General features: G+C 43.8%; 1 protein-coding gene across 1 annotated transcript in view; it reads right to left on the minus strand.

The window, feature by feature from the left end:
* Positions 1-20,832, minus strand: part of LOC310771214 (collagen alpha-1(XV) chain-like) — a gene marked incomplete at its 5' end in the record, with an annotated part of 174,058 nt that overhangs the window by 16,190 nt on the left and 137,036 nt on the right. Inside the window, 19 exons of the mRNA XM_083631890.1 lie at positions 3,626-3,681; positions 3,900-4,044; positions 4,632-4,712; positions 4,834-4,859; positions 5,146-5,214; positions 5,466-5,493; positions 6,613-6,654; positions 7,084-7,143; positions 9,759-9,815; positions 10,469-10,522; positions 10,741-10,776; positions 11,366-11,446; positions 11,573-11,635; positions 12,986-13,051; positions 15,945-16,028; positions 16,197-16,232; positions 17,119-17,181; positions 17,664-17,708; positions 18,771-18,797. Of these exons, the coding sequence (XP_083488016.1) occupies positions 3,626-3,681; positions 3,900-4,044; positions 4,632-4,712; positions 4,834-4,859; positions 5,146-5,214; positions 5,466-5,493; positions 6,613-6,654; positions 7,084-7,143; positions 9,759-9,815; positions 10,469-10,522; positions 10,741-10,776; positions 11,366-11,446; positions 11,573-11,635; positions 12,986-13,051; positions 15,945-16,028; positions 16,197-16,232; positions 17,119-17,181; positions 17,664-17,708; positions 18,771-18,797 (1,119 nt within the window). The remainder of the gene's footprint in view (positions 1-3,625; positions 3,682-3,899; positions 4,045-4,631; positions 4,713-4,833; positions 4,860-5,145; positions 5,215-5,465; positions 5,494-6,612; positions 6,655-7,083; positions 7,144-9,758; positions 9,816-10,468; positions 10,523-10,740; positions 10,777-11,365; positions 11,447-11,572; positions 11,636-12,985; positions 13,052-15,944; positions 16,029-16,196; positions 16,233-17,118; positions 17,182-17,663; positions 17,709-18,770; positions 18,798-20,832) is intronic.

Genomic DNA, 20,832 nt, shown 5'->3' on the forward strand with positions numbered 1-20,832 from the left:
CTTCAGTTCAGGCCCAGATGCGCCGCTGCCGCGCTACCTGGAAAAGAGCCCGCGCCGCCTTACTCCGAGCTGCCTCCAGGTCACGGGTCCAGGCCGACCGTCGCCATGTGCCAGCTCCAGCCTACGCTCCAGGGCAGAAGGTATGGCTGCTTTCGAGAGATCTGCCTCTCAAGGTGGATTCGCGAAAGCTTGCACCTCGCTACGTGGGGCCGTATGAAATTGAAACCATCATTAACCCATGTGCTGTTCGGCTTAAGCTCCCTTCCTCCCTTAAAAGGATCCATCCCACATTTCATGTGTCTCTGTTAAAGCCGGTGCAGTCCAGTGCTCTTGTCCCTCCCACAGCCGCCCCTCCTCCTCCTCGGATGGTGGAGGGTGGTCCAGTCTACACCGTGAGGCGTATCCTGGATGTCCGTCGCCGGGGCCGCGGATTCCAGTATTTGGTCGACTGGGAGGGATATGGTCCGGAGGAGCGCTGCTGGGTCCCTCGGCGGAACATACTGGACCCCACGCTCATCCGGGACTTCCGTCGCCAGCACCCTGACGGAGCCAGGCGTGCGCCAGGTGGCGCCCGTAGAGGGGGGGGTACTGTCATGCCCTCAACCTCTGCCTCCTAGTCTCTCTCGCCCCCTCCTTTCTGTTGTGATTACAGGATTGGAGCCAGGTGTGTGGAGCTGATCTCCAGCTATCGCAGCTGCCAAGCATCACCAATCAGCAGGCTTCATATACCCAGCCCAGACGTCAAGACACTGTCAGATTATCTTCTCACCTGCATGGAGAGGAACCTCTGCTGCCCTAAATCTGACTACCTGCTCCAATCCTCCCCTGTCTGTCTGCCTGCTCGCCATCTGCCTGGACTTCAGCCTACCTGCTCTCTGCTCGCCTGGACTTCAGCCTACCTGCTATCTGCCCGCCTGGACTTCAGCCTGCTTGCTCTCTGCCAGCCCGGACTTCTGGATGCCTGCTCGTTCACCTACCTGGACTCTAGCCTACCATCCTGCAACCTGGGTATCTCGTCCATCCGGACTGAACCAATAACATTTAAATAAACAAACTGTGTTACAACTTGATATTCTGTCTCTGTCTGTCTCTGCCCTTGAGTCCAACAAACAAAACCCTAACAGTATAGAAAGCTGGAAAATCCTCCCTTTGTCGATGATTTATCATATAAACTCAATTAAGATGGTTTCACTTCCCAGGTTCCTTTATTTGTGTCAAAACCTCCCCATTTTTCTTACATCGGCTTTCTTCAAAGAGCTGGACTCCATAATTCTGTCCTATATTTGGAATTATAAGAACCATAAAATTTCTCAAATTCGCCTGCAAAAAAGTCTGCAGGGGGGCTGGCCTTACCAGTGTTTAGGCACTATTACTGGGGTGCCAATGTTAGGGCTCTGATGTTTTGGCGACAAGGGACTCCTGGCAATTTAACTCCCGGGGCCCCCCTGTGGCTAAAAATGGAGGCTGGCTCTATCGCCAGGTCCTCCTTGCCAGCCATGTTCTTTTCTAAGCTAGAGGAAAAAGTGAACAGTGAGCACACTCCAAAAAAATATATATATAACTTTGGTGCAGGGCACAAACAATATCAAGTCACAGTAGGAAACGCCAGCACACAAAAAAGTATTTTTGAAGGTTTAATACCTGTAGTCTGGGTAGGGCAGCAGCACAACACAAACAGACAGTAGTAGCACAGCTCTGGGACTTTCAAAGGTGTGAGTTTTGTTGTGAAAAACGTCAGAATTCTGAATCAGGTTAAGAAAGTTTTGAATGTACCAGATGTTTCTGTTCACACACCAATCTGTTTTAATCATTCTTTTTTGCCCTCATGGTCAGATAGAATTTGCCATGCCTGGAGTGAAAAGGGGCTGGTCTCCATCAGTGACCTGTATATTGATGGCCAATTTGCATCCTTTGATCTTCTGAAGAGAGAATTTGAGTTGCCCCAAACGCATCTTTATATATATACAAGCTAGACATTATGTCTGATCCAAGATTCACAATTTTGAAGTTCTCCCGCAGATGAACATGTTTTTTTTAGGTTTTGTTAAGCCGTCCCAACTCCAGGCATCTTATTTCTAGGTTTGTGTGTTTGTTCGACGATTGCATTAAGGCCCCCACTGTGAGGATCAGAGAGGCGTGGCAGGAGGAACTTGGTGTTGATCTGTCTGAAATCATATGGGACAGGAGTCTGTCTGTGGTGCAGCTCTGCTCAGTTAATAGCAGACATCAACTGATCCAATTTAAAGTTGCTCACTGTCTTCATTACTCCAAGCATAGATTACACAAGATATATCCTTCTGTCTCACCACTATGTGATAGGTGTCGGGTGTCGGAGGGCACACTGTCCCATGCTTTTTGGTTTTGCCTTTCACTATCAGGATTCTGGGCTAAAATATTTGACTGGTACTCTATGGCCTACAAAATAACCCTCCAACTGGAGGCAGAACTCGCCATCTTTGGCTGCTCGGAGTCCTCTTTGCTCCTCCCAACGGCCGTGCAGCAATCTCTGACACAGGGGATGACTGTTGCCAAGAAACTAATTCTGAAGGATTGGAAGTCCTCCTCTCCACCTTCTTTTCAGCTGTGGCTGACGTTATATTATTATATACTGTACGTATGTAGAGACTCAGGTTACAGAGGACCAATTCATTGAGGACATGTTTTGTTATCTGGGACCCGTTTCTGATCTATTTTGATCAGGCTAAAAACAATAATTGAGTTTCTTTTGGACCACTTGTAGTGGATCCCTTGCACAGTATTTTATATATATATTTTTGTAAGCACACAAGCATTTTATATGACTGGTTGCACCACTTTGTAGCATTGTAATGTTGAATGTATGTATATATGTATTTTTTTTTCTTTTTTCCTGTTCTTGTTTTTGTCCAGTGATTGCAGTTCACCAATCACGGACCAATAGATACAGTCAATGTCTTGTCATAGGCATAGGTACTGTAGCTGGCTGGGGGCGTGGTCAGGGTGGGGTAAATCCCCCTGTTCTCCCCATTCAGCATTGTTAGCATTTAGCTGCTAGCCCAGCCCAGCAGACAGGATCAACCACCGCAGTAAATGCACATCTGAACAGACGTCTATGTACTACAATCCCCAATCCTGTAGTGTAGAGCTGCAGCACCATCTTTTGGTGAGTCAGCCAATTGAGATATATGTTTTTTTTTACCCCACTCGCGCGCCAGCCGTAGTAACACTTTGTGGGCGTTCCGACACAGACCAACTGTATCTATTCACCTTATCAATTGCCCATATCAGGACGCTTCTGCATAACGTCATTTTGTAATCGTTATTCCGTTTTAGACCCGGAAGTAGATTACTCCTACCTTTGTCACTTTTAGACTTGCCAAAAAGCTGTTTTCAAGCAAAAACAAACTATTTAAACGTTTTCATATTTTTATCCTCCCCTCATCTCCTCCTGGTTGATGTCACCAATGCGGACTCATGGATCCCTCAGATCACCCTTGTGGAATCTCCCAATCTTTTTACGCCTTTTTCACCTAGCTAATTAGCTAGTATAAAGTAGTAAAAATGATTCCCCAAAAAATAATAATCAAGCAATCAGTGGAGCTTCAGAACAGTTCCTAATATGCCCAGCAGAGACAGGTTAACTCACAGATGCTGTGTTCCCTGGAGGTCCAGGAGGTCCAGGTGGTCCAGCGATGGTCACAGCTGTGACAACAAAACATAAACACCTTTCATATGACACCACTCATACTGACTGGCTGTTTGTTTCCACTCATACTGACTGGAGGTTTGTTTCCTGGCTTTATTAACAGGTACTGACTGGATTGTCATCAGTCACAAGAACACTGTGTGAGCTTAAAGGATCATTATGATATTACATTTAGTAGTAATCTTATGACAGATATGATTGATTATGGTTGTACCTGAGCCGTATCTTGAGGGTGGACCCGGGGGACCAGGGGGGCCAGGGGGCCCAACAGAACCAGGTCTACCGTAGCCTGGAACACCAGGGGAGCCTGACACCCCAAGGTGACCAGGAGGACCCATCACTGACTCTCCTTTGGGTCCCTGAAACAGAAGTTACTGGTGAAGTCCTTTCTGGACAATAACTGTGTGTGTTGATGTGTTTGTAAGATGTAGGGTATAATCTGTCTTCTATGGAAGTTTAGGTTACAGTCAGGAGTGTGATTGTGGTTTTAAAACGTACTCTTATTTGTATTCATGATGCATAGATGAAGTGCAATACACAGTATATTGGTGTGGGAGAGTAGTAGGCACAAATAATTCATTTTCACTGTCTGTGTCTAGCAGTGGGTGCATTCTTCCTGCAGTGGAGGCAGTGACTACAGTATTAACTGCATGTCATGACATGCTGAGTGACAGCCAATACAGAATCACCTCCACCTGCCTTCATTAGGCATGTAGCTCTGCTCCCACTCCACATATTTCCTCTTGGGGTGGAGCAATGGTGCAATTGAATTGCAGCTGCCATGCAGACAGTTTGATGACATGTGTTGTTATGAATTGATGACTTCTCAGAAGAGCTTATCCATGAAACGTGACTGACCACAGGTCCTGGTCTCCCAGGACCTGACATGAAACGTGACTCACCACAGGTCCTGGTAACCCAGGACCTGACATGAAACGTGACTCACCACAGGTCCTGGTCTCCCAGGGAAACCTGCCTCCCCCTGCTCCCCTTTCTCTCCTTTGATGCCCTGTTCACTTCTCTCCTCCTGCCGACACACAAATACACACACATACATATACAATAAAAACATGCATCAGAGAGCACAACAAACATAACAAATAAATAAATAAATAAACAAATCGATCCAAATGTTGTTTGAAACGTACCCAACCCCCTGAACGAGGAAATGCATCTGGAGAAGAAAAAAACAGGGGTGAGAAATTAAGTTACAAACATCTAATGATACTGTAATATTAAAAAGACCAACACTGAATCACTGAGTGAAGAGATCAGAATTTTTTAATTCACTTCTTAAAACACTTGATAGACTTGCTTTTATGCAAGTGGATCTGTTGTGCAGTATTGTTTACCCAACTCCTGGTTTTCTGTGTTATAGTGAATGTCTATATAAAGTTGGGATTTGGGAGAGATGTGATGTTTTTTCATTTGATTTGAAATGTTTTGAAGCGCTCACTCACTTGCTGGAGCCGGCATCCCAGGAAAGCCCCTCTCTCCTTTGTCTCCTTTAACTCCTGTCGTACAACTTCCTTGAGGGACAAAAAGCAAAACTCAATGAATCATACAGAAGCCCCTTTACAAAACAGAGGTTTACAGCTTATCTTTACTTGGCCTTATTTATATTTAGAAAGGTTTTAAAGTAAAAAAAATAAATCCTGTTTGTAGTGCTTTATTTTGCTGTGACATTTTCAATAAAATAGACTTCTTCAAAATGACAAGGCTTCATCATCACCTAAGATAAAGGGAAAAAAGCACATTTCTAAAAGATAATACCACCTACCATTTGTGATGGTTCCATCAGCATTCAGCTGCCAAAACAGAGTACAATGTTGACTGAATTTGGAAAACATTGTAAAGTCCAAGTATTTGCAACATTCAGAAAAAGGTTCAGAATCAGAATATTAATATTGAGTAGAATATGAAATTGCATTCCATTATCAATGATTAGAATAACCTATAAACTGTAAGAAAAGGAGTTACTATTGTCATTGACATGCAGTTTTTTGAGGCCGTATTTTTAGTACTGAAAGTAAAGAAAGGAAATGTCCGCACACAGTATATTGCTGTCCCGTGCTTTATTTTACCCTCAAACAAACAACGTTTCGCCCAGGAAGCTACCTCACGAAGCCCTTACTGGGCGAAATGTTATTTACTTTGAGTCAGTTATTTCAAGAACTGTGGGGATGTCCATATTCTACTTTTTCCTCACCTGCATTCTTAGTACTACCTCTCTTCCATTTAGGCAATAAACCTTCACCGTGCCCTTGTGGACATGCAGCATGCAGGAATAACGCAGATGCCTCCTCGTACGATTCAGGGAGAACAGGTTATAGGAACTAGCAATGTGACACAGAGCACCATGCAGTATGTCCCCACAACGCTGGCAAAGAAAGAGAGATGGCAGAGATGTGTATAATGAGAAAGTGTGTGAGGGAGAAATGGATCCCGAAACGGACAGCTGTCTGGGAGAGAAGTGCAATGTGGACACAAGAACAGCGGTCAGTGCATTAGTGAAGTTACAGTAAATACATGAGATGATCCATGCAGGTGAAGATAGACAGGGGAAGGGAGGCAGGCAGGCAGCCACTTCTCCATAGGCCTGTATAAATAATGGATCCATCTTGATATCGACTTTTCTACAGCCTGTGTCAAAGGGAATCAAAGATGTATCACAGGCAGCATATCTGACAGGCTGCTACACATCCTTTAATTATATTTGTATAGGGCATGTGTAAAACAGAGATACACACAAGACAGGAGAGCTGGTAAAAAAAAAGGTATTGTGCCATTAGAAATGAATGGCAGTTGAGGAATCAATTAAAAAAAATCTAGTAGCACAGGCTGTAATCAAAGCGTGTATAAAGATGTATCCACGTTTTGTTTTGTTTTGTTCCATCAGTGGTTTCCTTGCAGGGTCCGAAACTTACGGCCTTTTTGCAGTGGGGTCTGGGAGGGATGGGGAAAACTGTCTTCAGAAAACAGGGGAAAGAGAGAGGAGCGTGAGCACATAAAGGTATGGAGTATAGCAGTGGTTCCCAACATGGGGAGACAGGGCCCCAGCAAATTGATGTATTGTTCAACATCATTATTCGTTATTAAGTTAACACAGCTAAAGGATGTAGAAGAATGAATATTTGGATCATAGTTTCACTGTTATCTCTATACCTACAATACAGATAGTCATGGAATTCTGGACAAAATCACACACACACACACACACACACACACACACACACACACACACACACACACACACACACACACACACACACACACACACACACACACACACACACACACACACACACACACACACACACACACACACACACACACACACACACACACACACACACACACACACACACACACACACACACACACACACACGTACTTACTCCTTTGGGGCAGTTGAACATGCCTGGACGCCCCGGTGGTCCAGGTGGGCCAGGTTGTCCCTGACAGCAGAGAAAAACACAAGGAAGACAGAAAGAGAAGGTGGTGAGCTCTGACTCGTTACTCTATATTCTATTAATTTGTTTTGCACCATTCAGCCAAGGCAAGAGCAAGGGCGACACCTGACTCCTCTATACCTGGGCTGGTAAAAGTCGTTTTGTACAAAGCAACTCTGTTCTTTATTGATCAGTAAATGTATTACTGGGAAAAATGTAACTAGAGATCTTCACACCTAAGCTGCAATTTCTAATCGCCCATAACTTTCTTGTATGCATGAGTTTCAATGAGTTTACTCAATGGGAGAACTTCTTACTTCTTACTTACGAGAATGAAAGTGATATGACTTCATCGCATTCATATACTTTTGGTCACAAACTAACAAAATGCATACGAGATTAAATAAAGAATGAAAATAGGAAGATACTATTGTATTATTTACATGGCATTAAACAGTAACATTTAATGATACATTTCACGACTGTTGCCAGTATTTGACATGGCTTACATGGATCAGTTGCTACTGTAGAAAGTCAAGGAGCCTAACTTTACTGAATTCTCCATAGACGAGATTAAGACAGCTACTCAGGGGAGCCAGGAAGCTGAAATCACATCCAGGTCTACAGCATATGTCATCGGCTGTGGGACTGTAGAGAATCTGCACTAGTTTCATTTTTAATTTATCGACCAGTATCTTTTGTATTATTGTCAGTCTACTGGATCATCCTGGACCATGACAGTGACTACGTTTACATGCACACAATATTCCACTATTAATCGGAAAATGACAATATTCTGAATTTTGATGAAGGGTCATGTAAACAGCATATTCCAGTTACATTTTCCGAATTTGCCCTTTTTCCGAATTTAGCATTTTCCAATTAAGACGTGGGTTATTCCAGTATTATTCGGGTTTTAGGAGGATTCTTTGATCATGTATACAGCGCATTCGGAATATTCTATTTTATATAGTTTGCGATGCATCTTGCCTGTTTGCGGTCAGCTGATGTGTGCTAGAAGTGCTAGAAGAGGAGATATAATCATATAATCCATCATCTCTCGCATGTGAAAAGGAAAGCCCACATTCCTGATCGGGAGGAGATGAGAAACACGGAAGATGACGCAACTCTTACAACTGACTGGCCTAACAACATAGCCTACGTTTAATATGAAAAACTTAGATATTGAAACCCCAAACCTTTCAGCAACAAGCTCCTGAAATGGACCAGATGACCAGAATACAGTCAGGGCTCCTCTGTTTGTTCTGAACAGAACAAAACTCCACTGATTCTACCTGCATATCTCTCTCTTCCCCCCATGTGGGAGGGCGAGCTACGGCTGCATGTAAACGGGAATATTAGGGGATTATTCATTTAGTCGGAATATTGTCTTTTTCCGAATATGGGCAAAAACCGGAATATTGTATGCATTAGGGCCTGTGTCCACCTAGCGTCTTTTTCCGACGTTAAACGCTGGGAGTGCGCTGGGGAACGCTGATCTCGGCGCACAATATAACAAGGAAGCAGTCTGAAACTAACGTTAGCTCAGTGCGGTAGTAGCTTGATAGCTGACAGCTAACATTAGCAAACAACACACATACAGTGATTTAGCTCAACACTCACCAGAAATATTAAGTGTCTAGCCAATCTGCTCCCACAATTTAGCCTTTCTGTCTCTGTTGCGATAGTTTTTTGGACAGTTAAAATATTTTCAGCTGGGAGCGCTGGGAGTCGGGCGCACAAAAACACCAGAGCGCTCTGAAAATATACGCTGGACGCAGCGCACTTTCTCTAGACGTCCGTGTGCGCTCGCATATGCTCTCCCCCCATTGGAAACAATTGAAAATAGACGCCGGAGCTGATGAAAAGACGCTAGGTGGACACAGGCCCTTAGGGATGTTCATCAATTATCGAAAACCGATAATTGATCGTTAAGGAATTGAATCGATCTTGTGGAATTTTGATCGATTATTGTTATTATTAAAGATATATATATATATATATATATATATATATATATATATATATATATATATATATATATATATATATATTTGCGGACTAGGTTTGGGTGGAATTCGTTCCTCCTCGCCCCACTCCATTGCACAGCCGACTAACGTGAGGTGGAGCTTCATATAGTCTCTAGTTTTCTGGCTGGGCACGGGCCTTTGTGCCAACAAAACTGTTTTAAACATGGGGAATTCACACCGGCATGCGCCGGGGACACAAACAAACACACCCAGCGGTCTGCGGACCTCAGTGAGGCTCAGGCCTGTTGATTTGACTCATGTGCTGTCAGCTAAGCTGGAAGACGCCGATTGCCTTACATCATGTAACCTGACATGTAACATGTTTGTTTACCTGGCCACAGCGCTAGTGTCTGATATTCTTACTACATATAGTTATTTATAACTTATAGCTGGCCGAGAACGCGCAACGTTATTACCAGACCAGAGTAAAAATAAATAAATAATAATAATAATATATATATATATATATATATAATTATTATTACGCTATCGATAATCGATAATTGATCGTTAATTTTCCCGATTTTCGATTATGGAAATAGTTCAAAATGAACATCCCTAGTGTGCATGTAAACATAGTAAGTGACTCACCGGCAGGCCAGCAGGCTCCCCTCTCTCTCCTTTAGGCCCCATCAGACCTGGACGACCCTGCACAGACAGAAAGACATTAGCCCAGTGGTTCTCAAATTGGGGTATGGGGACCCCCAGGGATCCTTGAGGGGGTTCCAGGGGGTCCCCATGAAAAAGGGGCATACTTTATTTTCACTACAATTCCATCCATAAGTAACACAATGACAATAATGTATGACTATTTTGGTCATGGGTTTCATACTTTATCTGTAATAAAACATTTAAAATCAGAAATCGTATCACGTGGGGGTCCCCGGGACAAAGTCTTATCAAATGGTCGGTCCGTGGTCTAATTTGTGTCAATTTATGGGTCCTCGACATGAAAACATCTGAGAACCACTGAATTAGCCCATTCAAGCTACAAACACCAGCAGATTCAATTCAACTTGAATGATCCCTGCGGGGAAATGGCATAGTTCCATTCAATGTTTCAATTATTTAATTCGACTCAAAACTCTGCACTTTCACTGGACTCTAATCATGGCCTGAGGCTACAAGCAGGGTTTGTGTTTTTTCATGGCAACAGACAAACAATCTTATTTGCAATAATAGATAAGCATGACTCTCTTCGTTAAAGGATATATCAATATATCACTTTTCACGTGATAGTAAAAATGGGACATGTATGGCCTAATCAGGTAGAAATTATTTGGAGAGCAGATGGTGCTTACAGGGTGCCCGGGGAAACCAAATTCTCCCTTCGGTCCTGATGGTCCCATAGGCCCCTGTAGGGAACAAGAGAGACAGTGACTGCATTTCATAAACCTATCTACTGCATCGTCCATAGTACAGAACATACAGTATATCTAAAGGCCTGAGCATAGTTGCTACACAATTATGCACAAACGAAGGTTATTTTTTTAAGGCAATATTGGTGCAACATGAATAGAAAGTTATTCTGTACTGTAGGTGAAATTTGCTAGCATTTCCCTTTAAGACTTACCATAACGCCAGGGGGTCCAGATACGTCACTATCTCCCTGCAAACAAAGAGACATTGAGCGCACCTATATGCACAAAGTGTCCTAAATTCTAGCTCATATCCTCAGTATGGGTCATTTTGGAAGAAGCTGTTCATATCCATCTATATATCCCTGTATACATGAATAAATAGAAGATTCCAAATAATCTAATCCAAACAGAAGTTAAACATACAACAAAGGCTTTTTTGCATGTCTTACTGTCGGGGCTCAGTAATGAACAATCATATCGGTATTTGAGTTTCAAATAAACAGGATACAAACTTATCCCGGCTACTGTGAGGCCATGGCATTTTCAACTATTGTCTGTGCATGTAAAAGTACATGCTGTGGGGTATCAATCACAGTTGCTGGGTATTATAAAACTCACCAATCACTGTCACTATCCTCCCAGCCACATTGATTTTTGCGCTAGAACAAATGTGAACTGGTACAGTAGACAAACTTTCCATATTTTACATTTGACTGAGGGTCAAAAAGTAATATTATACTGTTGACATTGTGTTTGGGGCAGACTATCCACAGTCCAGAGTCACTGAACCCAGAACCACAAAGTGCATATTGTGAGGAAAAATATGAGTAAAGTGACCTTGTTTCCTTTGGGTCCAGTCAGGCCTGACATCATAGATCCATCAGCTGCCACCACAAATCCTGGATCCCCCATATCCCCCTACACACACAGGAATAGCCATTAAATAAGAACTTGCTGCCAAAAGGGGGTGCAACCCAACATTACAAGGGTGTTACTAATGGTTGTGTATTATGCAAAGGAGTGGATACATGACATGCTACTTACTTTCAGACCTGGCGGCCCATTCAGACCTGGCAACCCAATGTCCCCCTTTGGACCGCGTAGACCCTGCAAAGATTTTGGGAATAATACATTAGGGTAGCTTCATAATGACATGGTAATAGGGAGGTAATAGCGTGATAATAAAGAAGGAATAATTGTTCAGCTATTACCTGGTATTAACAATAGATACAGTCGGTCTGCGTGGGGGAACGCGCACACAATGTTACTTCCATTTTAGGACCGTGGGGGATTTCCCCCACGCTGACCCATTGATGTCAGTGCGCTGACCACGATGAGACACTGCCTGAATCTATGGGTATATCTGGGTAATTCGACTGAAATTATGCAATAGGCTAACAGGACCAGGGTAACAGGGCCTGAAACAAATGGCAATAATGGGGAAATTTAATGTCATGGTAATATTAGATTAAACACCAAACATCTAGAGATGTAGGGATTACCTGGAAACACTTCCCAGCTATCATTCTGCCACCCCTGATAGCAGCCCGCCAGTGTTAATACAAATTACCTGGTTATTACTTTGGTAATTACATGGTATTACCTACCTTTATTATCACACTATTACGCCCCTATTACCATGTTGTTACCGAGCTGTAATGTAAAGTGCTACCAACATTACAATCACTAGGATGGCACTAAACTCCTTGTCTGAACACTGAACTATGTAACAAAACACATTGACTGTGTAGTTTTGATGCCCTGTTTATCTGATAGGGATGAAGTAGAGGTAATGATCATTTCTATATATTTTTTGTTTGTAGTTTGTAGGTTATGTTTTCACCCCTTTGTTTCTGTTTCTCTTTGTCTGTCTGTCTGTCTATCCATTTGTTTGTAGGCAGGATATCTCCAAAAGTTATGAACGGATTTCCACAAAACTTTGTAGAAAAGCAGGTCATGGGCCAACTTCGAACTAATTAACTTTCCACGTCCACTGGCAAAAAGGGGGCATGTCCAATCACAAAAAGGCGCCTAACTTCCAAGCGGTTTCACGTAACACCACAAAACTTTGTAGAAAGGTTGGTCAGGGGCCAAGGGAATACTGGTTGCCTTTCCACGGGCACTGGTGAAAAGTGCGGCCTGGTAATGGGCTTGTCCAATCACAAAAAAGTGCCTAAATTCCAAATGGATTTCACGTAATACCACAAAACTTTGTAGAAATGTTGGCATTGGTATGCACTCAGCCGTTGGTAATATATTTGTTTGACTGAAATTTGGATGTTCTGTTTGGCATAGCAAATACACGGGAGGTAGCAGTCACAGGAACACACAGACACACACAGGCCTAACCTAGGGCTACCGCATGGTGGCAGTACAGTTATCTACTACCCACACATTGTTGTCATCATGACGTCAAGATTATTTTGTCTACAGTGCAGCTGGTTGGCTGATACTCACAGTGGGTCCCTGAGGTTCAAAAATCCCTGAGAAGTTGAAGACACCGTCTGTGTCGTTGAGCAGGAGCTGAAGTGTAAACAGAGATCCATCTGACTCATTTAACAAATCCACCAGGCTGGTTCAATGTTCAAGTTCATTGGTATCCTGAACCCAAGTGTGATACGTATGTCTGTAGTTAGCATAGGATCAACACTGTCATGGTTAAAGGGATAGTTCAGTTTGTTTGAAGTGGGGTCCTAATACACAGAGGTTTGGGAGATTGGCCTGTTAGTCGATTTACCCGTTTTAGTTACGAAAAGATTGACAGCAAAATCATGTGTTCCCTGTATCATTTGCGCTACACTAATGCAAACACGTTAGCATATAAACTATCCTGAGTGATCATAGGAGACCATGATCACTTCCTGAATAAACATGGAAAGTAGTCCTGGTAGCTTAAAGTAGTCTATTATTTTCATATTTGTTGTAAATTGTACCAACCTCCAACACAAAAGTGTCTGACTTTCCCACATTATCAGTACTAGTGCAGTGCCCCCCCCCCCCCCCCCCCCTGCACACACACTGCACTCTGTCAGGTCCCCCTAAGCGCAAGTTTGAAGTCGATCCAACAAACGGTTCTCGAGATATGCGAAGAAAATACATACAGACAGTCCTGGAATAAGTCCAAATTGCATGACATGCGTCACCGCACTCCATCGGGGTCCGAGCAGCGCACTCCCCAAGTTTGAAGTCGATCAGATGAATGGCTATGGAGATAAAGCGCTTTTTGTGTTGCCAGTAGGTGGCGCTATGCCAAATTGCACGGAATTCATCTCCCTGCACTCCCTTGAGTCCGCCTAATCACACTCCTCGAGTTTGAAGTCGATCGGACGAACGGTTCTCAAGATAAACCTCTTTTTGTGTGGCCAGTAGGTGTCGCTGTGCCGAATTACACGAAATCCGGCACTGCACTGTGTCGAGTTCCCATCAGCGCACTCCCCAAAGTTGAAGTCGATCGGACGAACGGTTCTCAAGATAAACCACTTTTTGTGTTGCCAGTAGGTGGCGCTGTGCCGAATTGCACAAAATTCGGCACTGTTCTATGTCAGGTTCCCAACAGCACACTCTCCAAGTTTGAAGTCGATCAGATGAATGGCTATGGAGATAAAGCGCTTTTTGTATTGCCAGTAGGTGGCACTATGCCAAATTGCATGGAATTCAGCTCCCTGCACTCCCTTGAGTCCCCCTAAGGCTTAGGGGGACTCAAGGGAGTGCGGCCTAAGCGCACTCCCCAAAGTTGAAGTTGATCAGATGAACGATTCTTGAGATAAACAGCATTTTTTATGTTGCCAGTAGGTGGCGGAATGCCGAATTGCACGGAAACAGGGCACTGCACTGCACAATAGGGCACACTCCCAAAGTCTGAAGTCGATCTGACCAACGGTTCTCGATGGCATGCAGCAGATGATGCTCATCCATAAGCAGTGGTGGAAATGGCCAGGTTTTACTCTGGGAACCTTATGTACACTATGTACTTAACCTAACTAACTTAACCTAACTAACTATCCGGTGTGCACAACATTGTCAGACTAAACTCCGGCTGACACCCCAAAAAACTACAATCCGCTACAGAAAAATGTATATTGTTTGTTTATTAACTGGCCCCTGGCCTCCTATCATTTCACAAAAGTGGCCCCCGGGCAAAGCAATTTGAATATCCCTGCCCTACAGGATATTATTTCTGGATGCATGACTCATTATAGCCTACCATTATAGCCACATAAAAAACTCACTTAATCTCAGATCACTGAGCTCTACTGATTATTTCCCCTTGATTTTATTCATGACAGACTTGTAAATGCATATTTGGACAGGCACATACATAGGAGGAGATTTTTCATCCTCTGCTCTTAATCGGAACCTGAGGAGGGATGCTGCCCCCCCAAACACAGGGTCGTTGACAGGGTCGTTCCTGTGTTTACATTTCTCAGTTAGTGTGAACGACCCTACTTAAAGCTGGGGCTTAGGGCTCGAAGCAGAACTGAAGACAAATATTCAAATATCGAACGTGTTTCGCGTCCGAATCGCACGGAAACAGGGCACTGCACTCCGTCGGGTTGCCATAAGCGCACCCCCCGAGTTTCAAGTCGATCCGACCAACGGTTCTCGAGATACGCGAAGGACAGAGAGACAGAGAGAGAGAGACAGAGAGAGAGACAGAGAGAGAGAGAGACAGATGCTCCCGCAATTATTAGATAGATATAAATGGGAGCTGGGGCTCTGTCTGTTTGTTTCTCTGTCCCACTGATTGTCCCACTGTGATGTCATAAATCCCACTGTCACATCATCCGTGATGTCATAAATCCCACTGTGACATCATCAGTGAGGTCATAAATCCCAGTGATGTCATAAATCCCACTGTGACATCATCAGTGATGTCATAAATCCCACTATGACATCACAAAAAATAAGTGGGAGTCTGCCTTCAGACCCCCGTCTTCAGCCATGGACAGCTGAATGTTGTTCCAGGACATGTGATCCAGCATCCCTGAAGTATGCCATCAAGGAGCAGCCAGGGCGAGGCCGCGTAGCGGGCGAGCTGCGTATGCGAGCTGCAGGGCCAGCTGGGCGAGCGGGCGAGCTGCAGGACCGCGTAGCAGGGGAGCCTAGGAATCGAGCGTGCGAGATCCCTAGTACAATTAAAGTTTCCTTAATTACAGTACTTAAAGTACAAGTTCGGATTTTCTTTTGAGGTAATGCTAGTTGCCTAATAGGCTATCACTCAACATAGTGTAGCTAATGCTAAAGAGTTAGCATGGAGCACCGGAATGAGCAATCTACTGGGGACAAGTGGTGGAAGATTTAGGTACAGTATATACTGTATGTTCCCATCACTTAACAGGTAAGTTGACCAATGGGACAATCTCCCAAAACTCGGAGTATTCCTTTAAGTTTATGGATGGTGTCAAAGGCCACTTACGTCCTGGAGGTTGATGATGGGTCCTGGGGGCCCGCGTGGTCCTGGAGGGCCGGGGAGGTTGAGCCCGTCCCGTCCCGGCTCTCCCTGAAAATAAAACATTACAGTACCAACGTTAACCAGCCGCAACAGAGTGAACGCCAACACACAATGATGAAATTAAATGTTTTTCTAGTGGGTGTAGGTAAGACTCGTAGCTTTTAATATATGGTGGCAAAAAAGTTTGACCATGTCATATCTACTGGATCATTTTACCTTTTGTCCTGCATCACCTTTGTCCCCCTTTGCTCCCTGTACAGTAGATGACACAAAAACAAGCATGAACAAACAAGCACTCAGCACGTAAATCCTAGCCCAGATACATGCCCTGTATGGGAGAGACTTTATCAATCCATGTTCCCATCCTCACCGGCCAAACAGACCCTCTGAATCATGACTTCAAACCACTTTTTTGGAAGTTTAGCTCATTTGCCACATCCCCCCCACATAACACATAACCAAGATACACCATGCCTTACCGGCACTGTCCGCTCAGTTTACAGTGAGCTACAGTCGTGAAGTTAGTAATTATCGGTATAGAATGGAGGCTAATGGTACAGCTGTTAAAAATCTGCCAAAACACACAAATCACCGTGCCAAAATACATGTTGTGCTTCGGGTACTCACCACATGATGAAATATTAATCCAAAATTCACATTTGGAAGGAAAAGAGGTAGCCGGCACTACTTTCCAAACATGCCCGCCAACCTTTTTTCCTTCCAAAAACACAGATTATGTGCATTTTGGATTAACATTTCATCATGTGGTGAGTACCCGAAGCACACCATGTATTTTGGCACGGTGATTTGTGTATTTTGGCAGATTTTTAACAGCTGTACCATTAGCCTCCATTCTATGCCGATAATTACTAACTTCACGACTGTAGCTCACTGTGAACTGAGCGGACAGTGCCGGTAAGGCATGGTGTATCTTGGTTATGTTGGGGGGATGTAGCAAATGAGCTAAACTTCCAAAAAAGTGGTGTATCCCTTTAACAAATTGAGGGTTCACACCTCATTTTGACATTAATCCGCCAAGCAACACTTAATTTGACCAAATTTCAACTTAAAAAATTGGTGTGCAGCTACTATGTTGACGTTTCAATCCATCCATGTATTTGTCGATCCATTTACTGACCTCGTCCCCATTTAATCCATCCGGTCCTGGAATCCCTGATGTTCCTTTAGCACCTGGCTCCCCCTAGAGGAGACAAGAACAAATGACCATCACTCATATGGCATAGAATAACTAGGAAAAGATCAGATCAGATAAGATGCAATAAAGCCAGAATAAAGCAAAGCAATTTGATTTCTGCCTTCTTCACATACTGTACAGTGCAGCAGTACCTTGGAAAGGCAGCAGTAAAGTGGCCAAACTAATTGAGTAACAACTGTAGAGATGTGAGATTTCCCTGAATTAGAACTGATGAACAAGGCTATCTGATCGTTCCTGAATTAGAACTGATGAACAGGGCTATCTGTTCGTTTATGCCCAGTTTTGTCGATGCAATCAACAACATCTTGAAACAAACGGGAAATTGGATTGCGCCGCTTGTGATTTTTCAAAGTAATGTAATTTTGTCCCATTGACTTTCAATACAGCTGCTAACAAATGCTGACAACTTCTACCTCTGACATCTCGAAGACAAAAACAAGAGGACAGTTGAGGTGAGGTGCACCCACCTTTACTCCTGGCTTTCCTGGAGGACCAATGAACCCGTCTTTACCCTAGGAAGAGAGAAGAGGAGAGGGGAAAACATTGAGAATCATTTCCAAAACACTACATTCAGTTTACAAAAGTGTCAACATTTTCAACCAATCACCTAAATTCCCAACTCTCCTTTAAAAAGTAATTTATTTCACTGTTATCCTATCAATCATTTTGTAAGAGTATGAGTGTACTGTATGAGTGTGCCATATAGAGGATTTGCATGTACTGTGAGGTAGAAACACACACGCACACGCACATGCACGCGCACACACACACACACACACACACACACACACACACACACACACACACACACACACACACACACACTCACACTCACTCTTTTACCGAACATTATCTTACATCACAGATTATAATGTAGCTTATCGCGAAAGTTCAGACAGGAAGACCTATGCCATTCATTCAGTCATTCATCATTCCTCTCCCCTGCTCATATCAGCTGTTTAGTATCACCGATTATACCAGCTGATTAGGGGTGTAACCCTCTGGTTGCTAAACCAATAAGAGCCAGCTATATCTCCTAATTGAGCCAATCTCTCTGCTGTCAACTTTAAAATCTGTTGTCCTCTCTCGAGCGACCCTCCTGCACTTCACCTGCCTTCACCTCGAGTTCATCACTCAAACGCCCATGTTTGAGATTACCAGAAGCCAGATTATCCATCAAGATCTCAAGAGTCCTCCTCACCACAACAGGTCTAGAATCCATAAGGGATACTTATTCTACTCTCGGCTTCACTACCCCTTCATAACGTCCATGATGTCAGGACGACGTCATGATGGAGTCTAATCGCCAAAGACTGTACATTTCATAATCATTGTTCACATGTAAATAATTGTTCACTAGCACACATAATATTAATTAATACACAGGACAAGATGTTACTATCCCTTGTGCCAAAATCCGAAGAAAAACACATTTAGAAGCCCAATCCAGAATAAAACAAGCTAACAGGCTAACAAACTAATAAACAAGACACAAATCACCAGTTACCTACCCTAGCCAACAGCATAATAAATAAACTTTAACCAAAGAATGAGCCTCTCCTGATTTAACTTACCATGGGTCCTGTAAGGCCAGGAGGTCCCTGTGGAAAAAGTAGATTTTTTTTTGCCAAGTTTATATGTACATTCTCAGTAATAACACAATATTATTAACAACACAATAATAGCTAAATTAGCAGCTGTTTCTTAAAATATGCTTGTTGTGGCAGGAGGACTAAGTGTACCTTTTCAGTGTTGTGAAATGAATTACTGAAAATATTATGAACATATTTTTTATGAGTTAGCAAATGTAATATCAAATTACTGTATACAAGTGGATACGTGATCACAATATGACATAAAAACAGCACATAAAAATGGAATGACCTCAACTGGAGCTGGCATGCAGAATACTCATATAACTCGTATCAACACGTATCAAATTCAAGACACTGGTACTGGGCGCCTACAGGGCAGCCCACCGGTCAGGCCCCCTATATCTGCAATCTATGGTCAGGTTCCAACCATCGCATCGCTCCCTCCGCTCCTCCACCCATTCAGATCGCCTCTCCCCTCCACCACTAAGTGGACTCAAAGGTCGCTCATCCCGATCACGACTTTTCGCCTCCCTGGCGCCACAATGGTGGAATGAACTTCCCCCCTCGGTCAGAGCGGCCAAATCGTTACCTATTTTTCGTCGTAGACTAAAAACTCACCTGTTTGGGCTACATCTGGGCCCTTCTGGAACTGACACTGTTTAATAATAATAATAATTTAAAAAAAAGTTCTGCCCCAGACTACTTTTTACAAGTGCCTTCCTAGATGTTTTGTTTTGTTTTTATGTTTCTCTTGATGGGACGTGATATTGTAAGTCGCATTGGACAAAGGCGTCTGCTAAATGACATAATGTACCGTAAATTCCGGACTATAAGACGCACCGGTGTATAAGCCGCGGGACCAAAATTGACTATTTTTTTCTTCTATAAGCCGCACCGGACTATAAGCCGCGGGTGTTTTGATGTTTAATTACCATATGAAAGGGTTCGTGCACAGAGAGGAATGTCGGGAAAGCGATGGCTGTTTGGGGAAGCTCCCATTTATTAACATTTCAACAAAACAAAACAAAAGTCAGGTCACTAATCCCCAGACAAAATCACACAACAATAGGCTATATGTGCAGCAAACCTGTAACCAGAGAAGTCAAGTCACTAATCCTCGTCTTCCTCTTCTTCCTGCGTACTGAAACCACCAAAGTCCTCATCTTCAGTGTCGGAAACGAACAGGTTCAGGGTGGCTTCGTCAACCACTCTCCTCTCTCCTTCAGGTGCCATGGCACGAGTCCGATACCTCACGAGTCCGACACCTCACGAGTCCGAAAAAAGAGGCTAACTTCCCCCAGACCCTAACCCAAAACCTAACCTCTCCCACCCCCACGCCTAAACCTAACATCCCCCAGACCCTAACCCAAAACCTAACCTCTCCCACCCCCACGCCTAAACCTAACCTCCCCCAGACCCTAACCCAAAACCATGAGGTGTCGGACTCGTGAGGTATCGGACTCATGAGGTATCGGACTAGGGGGCAGTCCCCGTGGCGGTGATCCTCTTCATCCCGCAGCAGTCCAGCGTTTTGGAACCCGTTGGTAATTGTGGATGTTTTCACACTCCTATAATATTCCGTGATCTTCCTTTGTGTGAATTCGCCGAAGTTTGTGATTTTCTCCTGGTAGTCGGGAGGGAGTTGTTCAGTAGTTCTCCCCCGGACGGACAGTCCCTTTTGCCCAGGTTACGCGCGGCTGCTCTGTTTGATCGGCGGCTGCTCTCTTTTAATGCGAGATTGACTGCTTTCAACTTGAAAGCTGCCTCGTGTTTCTGCGTACCTTCCCCATGGTAAGTGAGAGTGTTGCTTCTACTGCTCGTCTTGTTGTGAATATTCCTTGATCTTCCTTTGTGTGAATTCGCCGAAGTTTGTGATTTTCTCCTGGTAGTCGGGGGAGGGAGTTGTTGCCCGAGTGGCCGTTTGCTTACCGTAATTACCATATGTAAGTGGTCACGCACAGAGGGGATTGTCGGGAAGAGATGGCTGTTTGAGGAAGCTCCCATTTACCGTATTACAACATTTCAACAAAACAACATAACA

The sequence above is a fragment of the Poromitra crassiceps genome (genome assembly GCF_964638095.1).
Source record: "Poromitra crassiceps genome assembly, chromosome: 2".
Lineage (NCBI taxonomy): Eukaryota > Metazoa > Chordata > Actinopteri > Beryciformes > Melamphaidae > Poromitra > Poromitra crassiceps.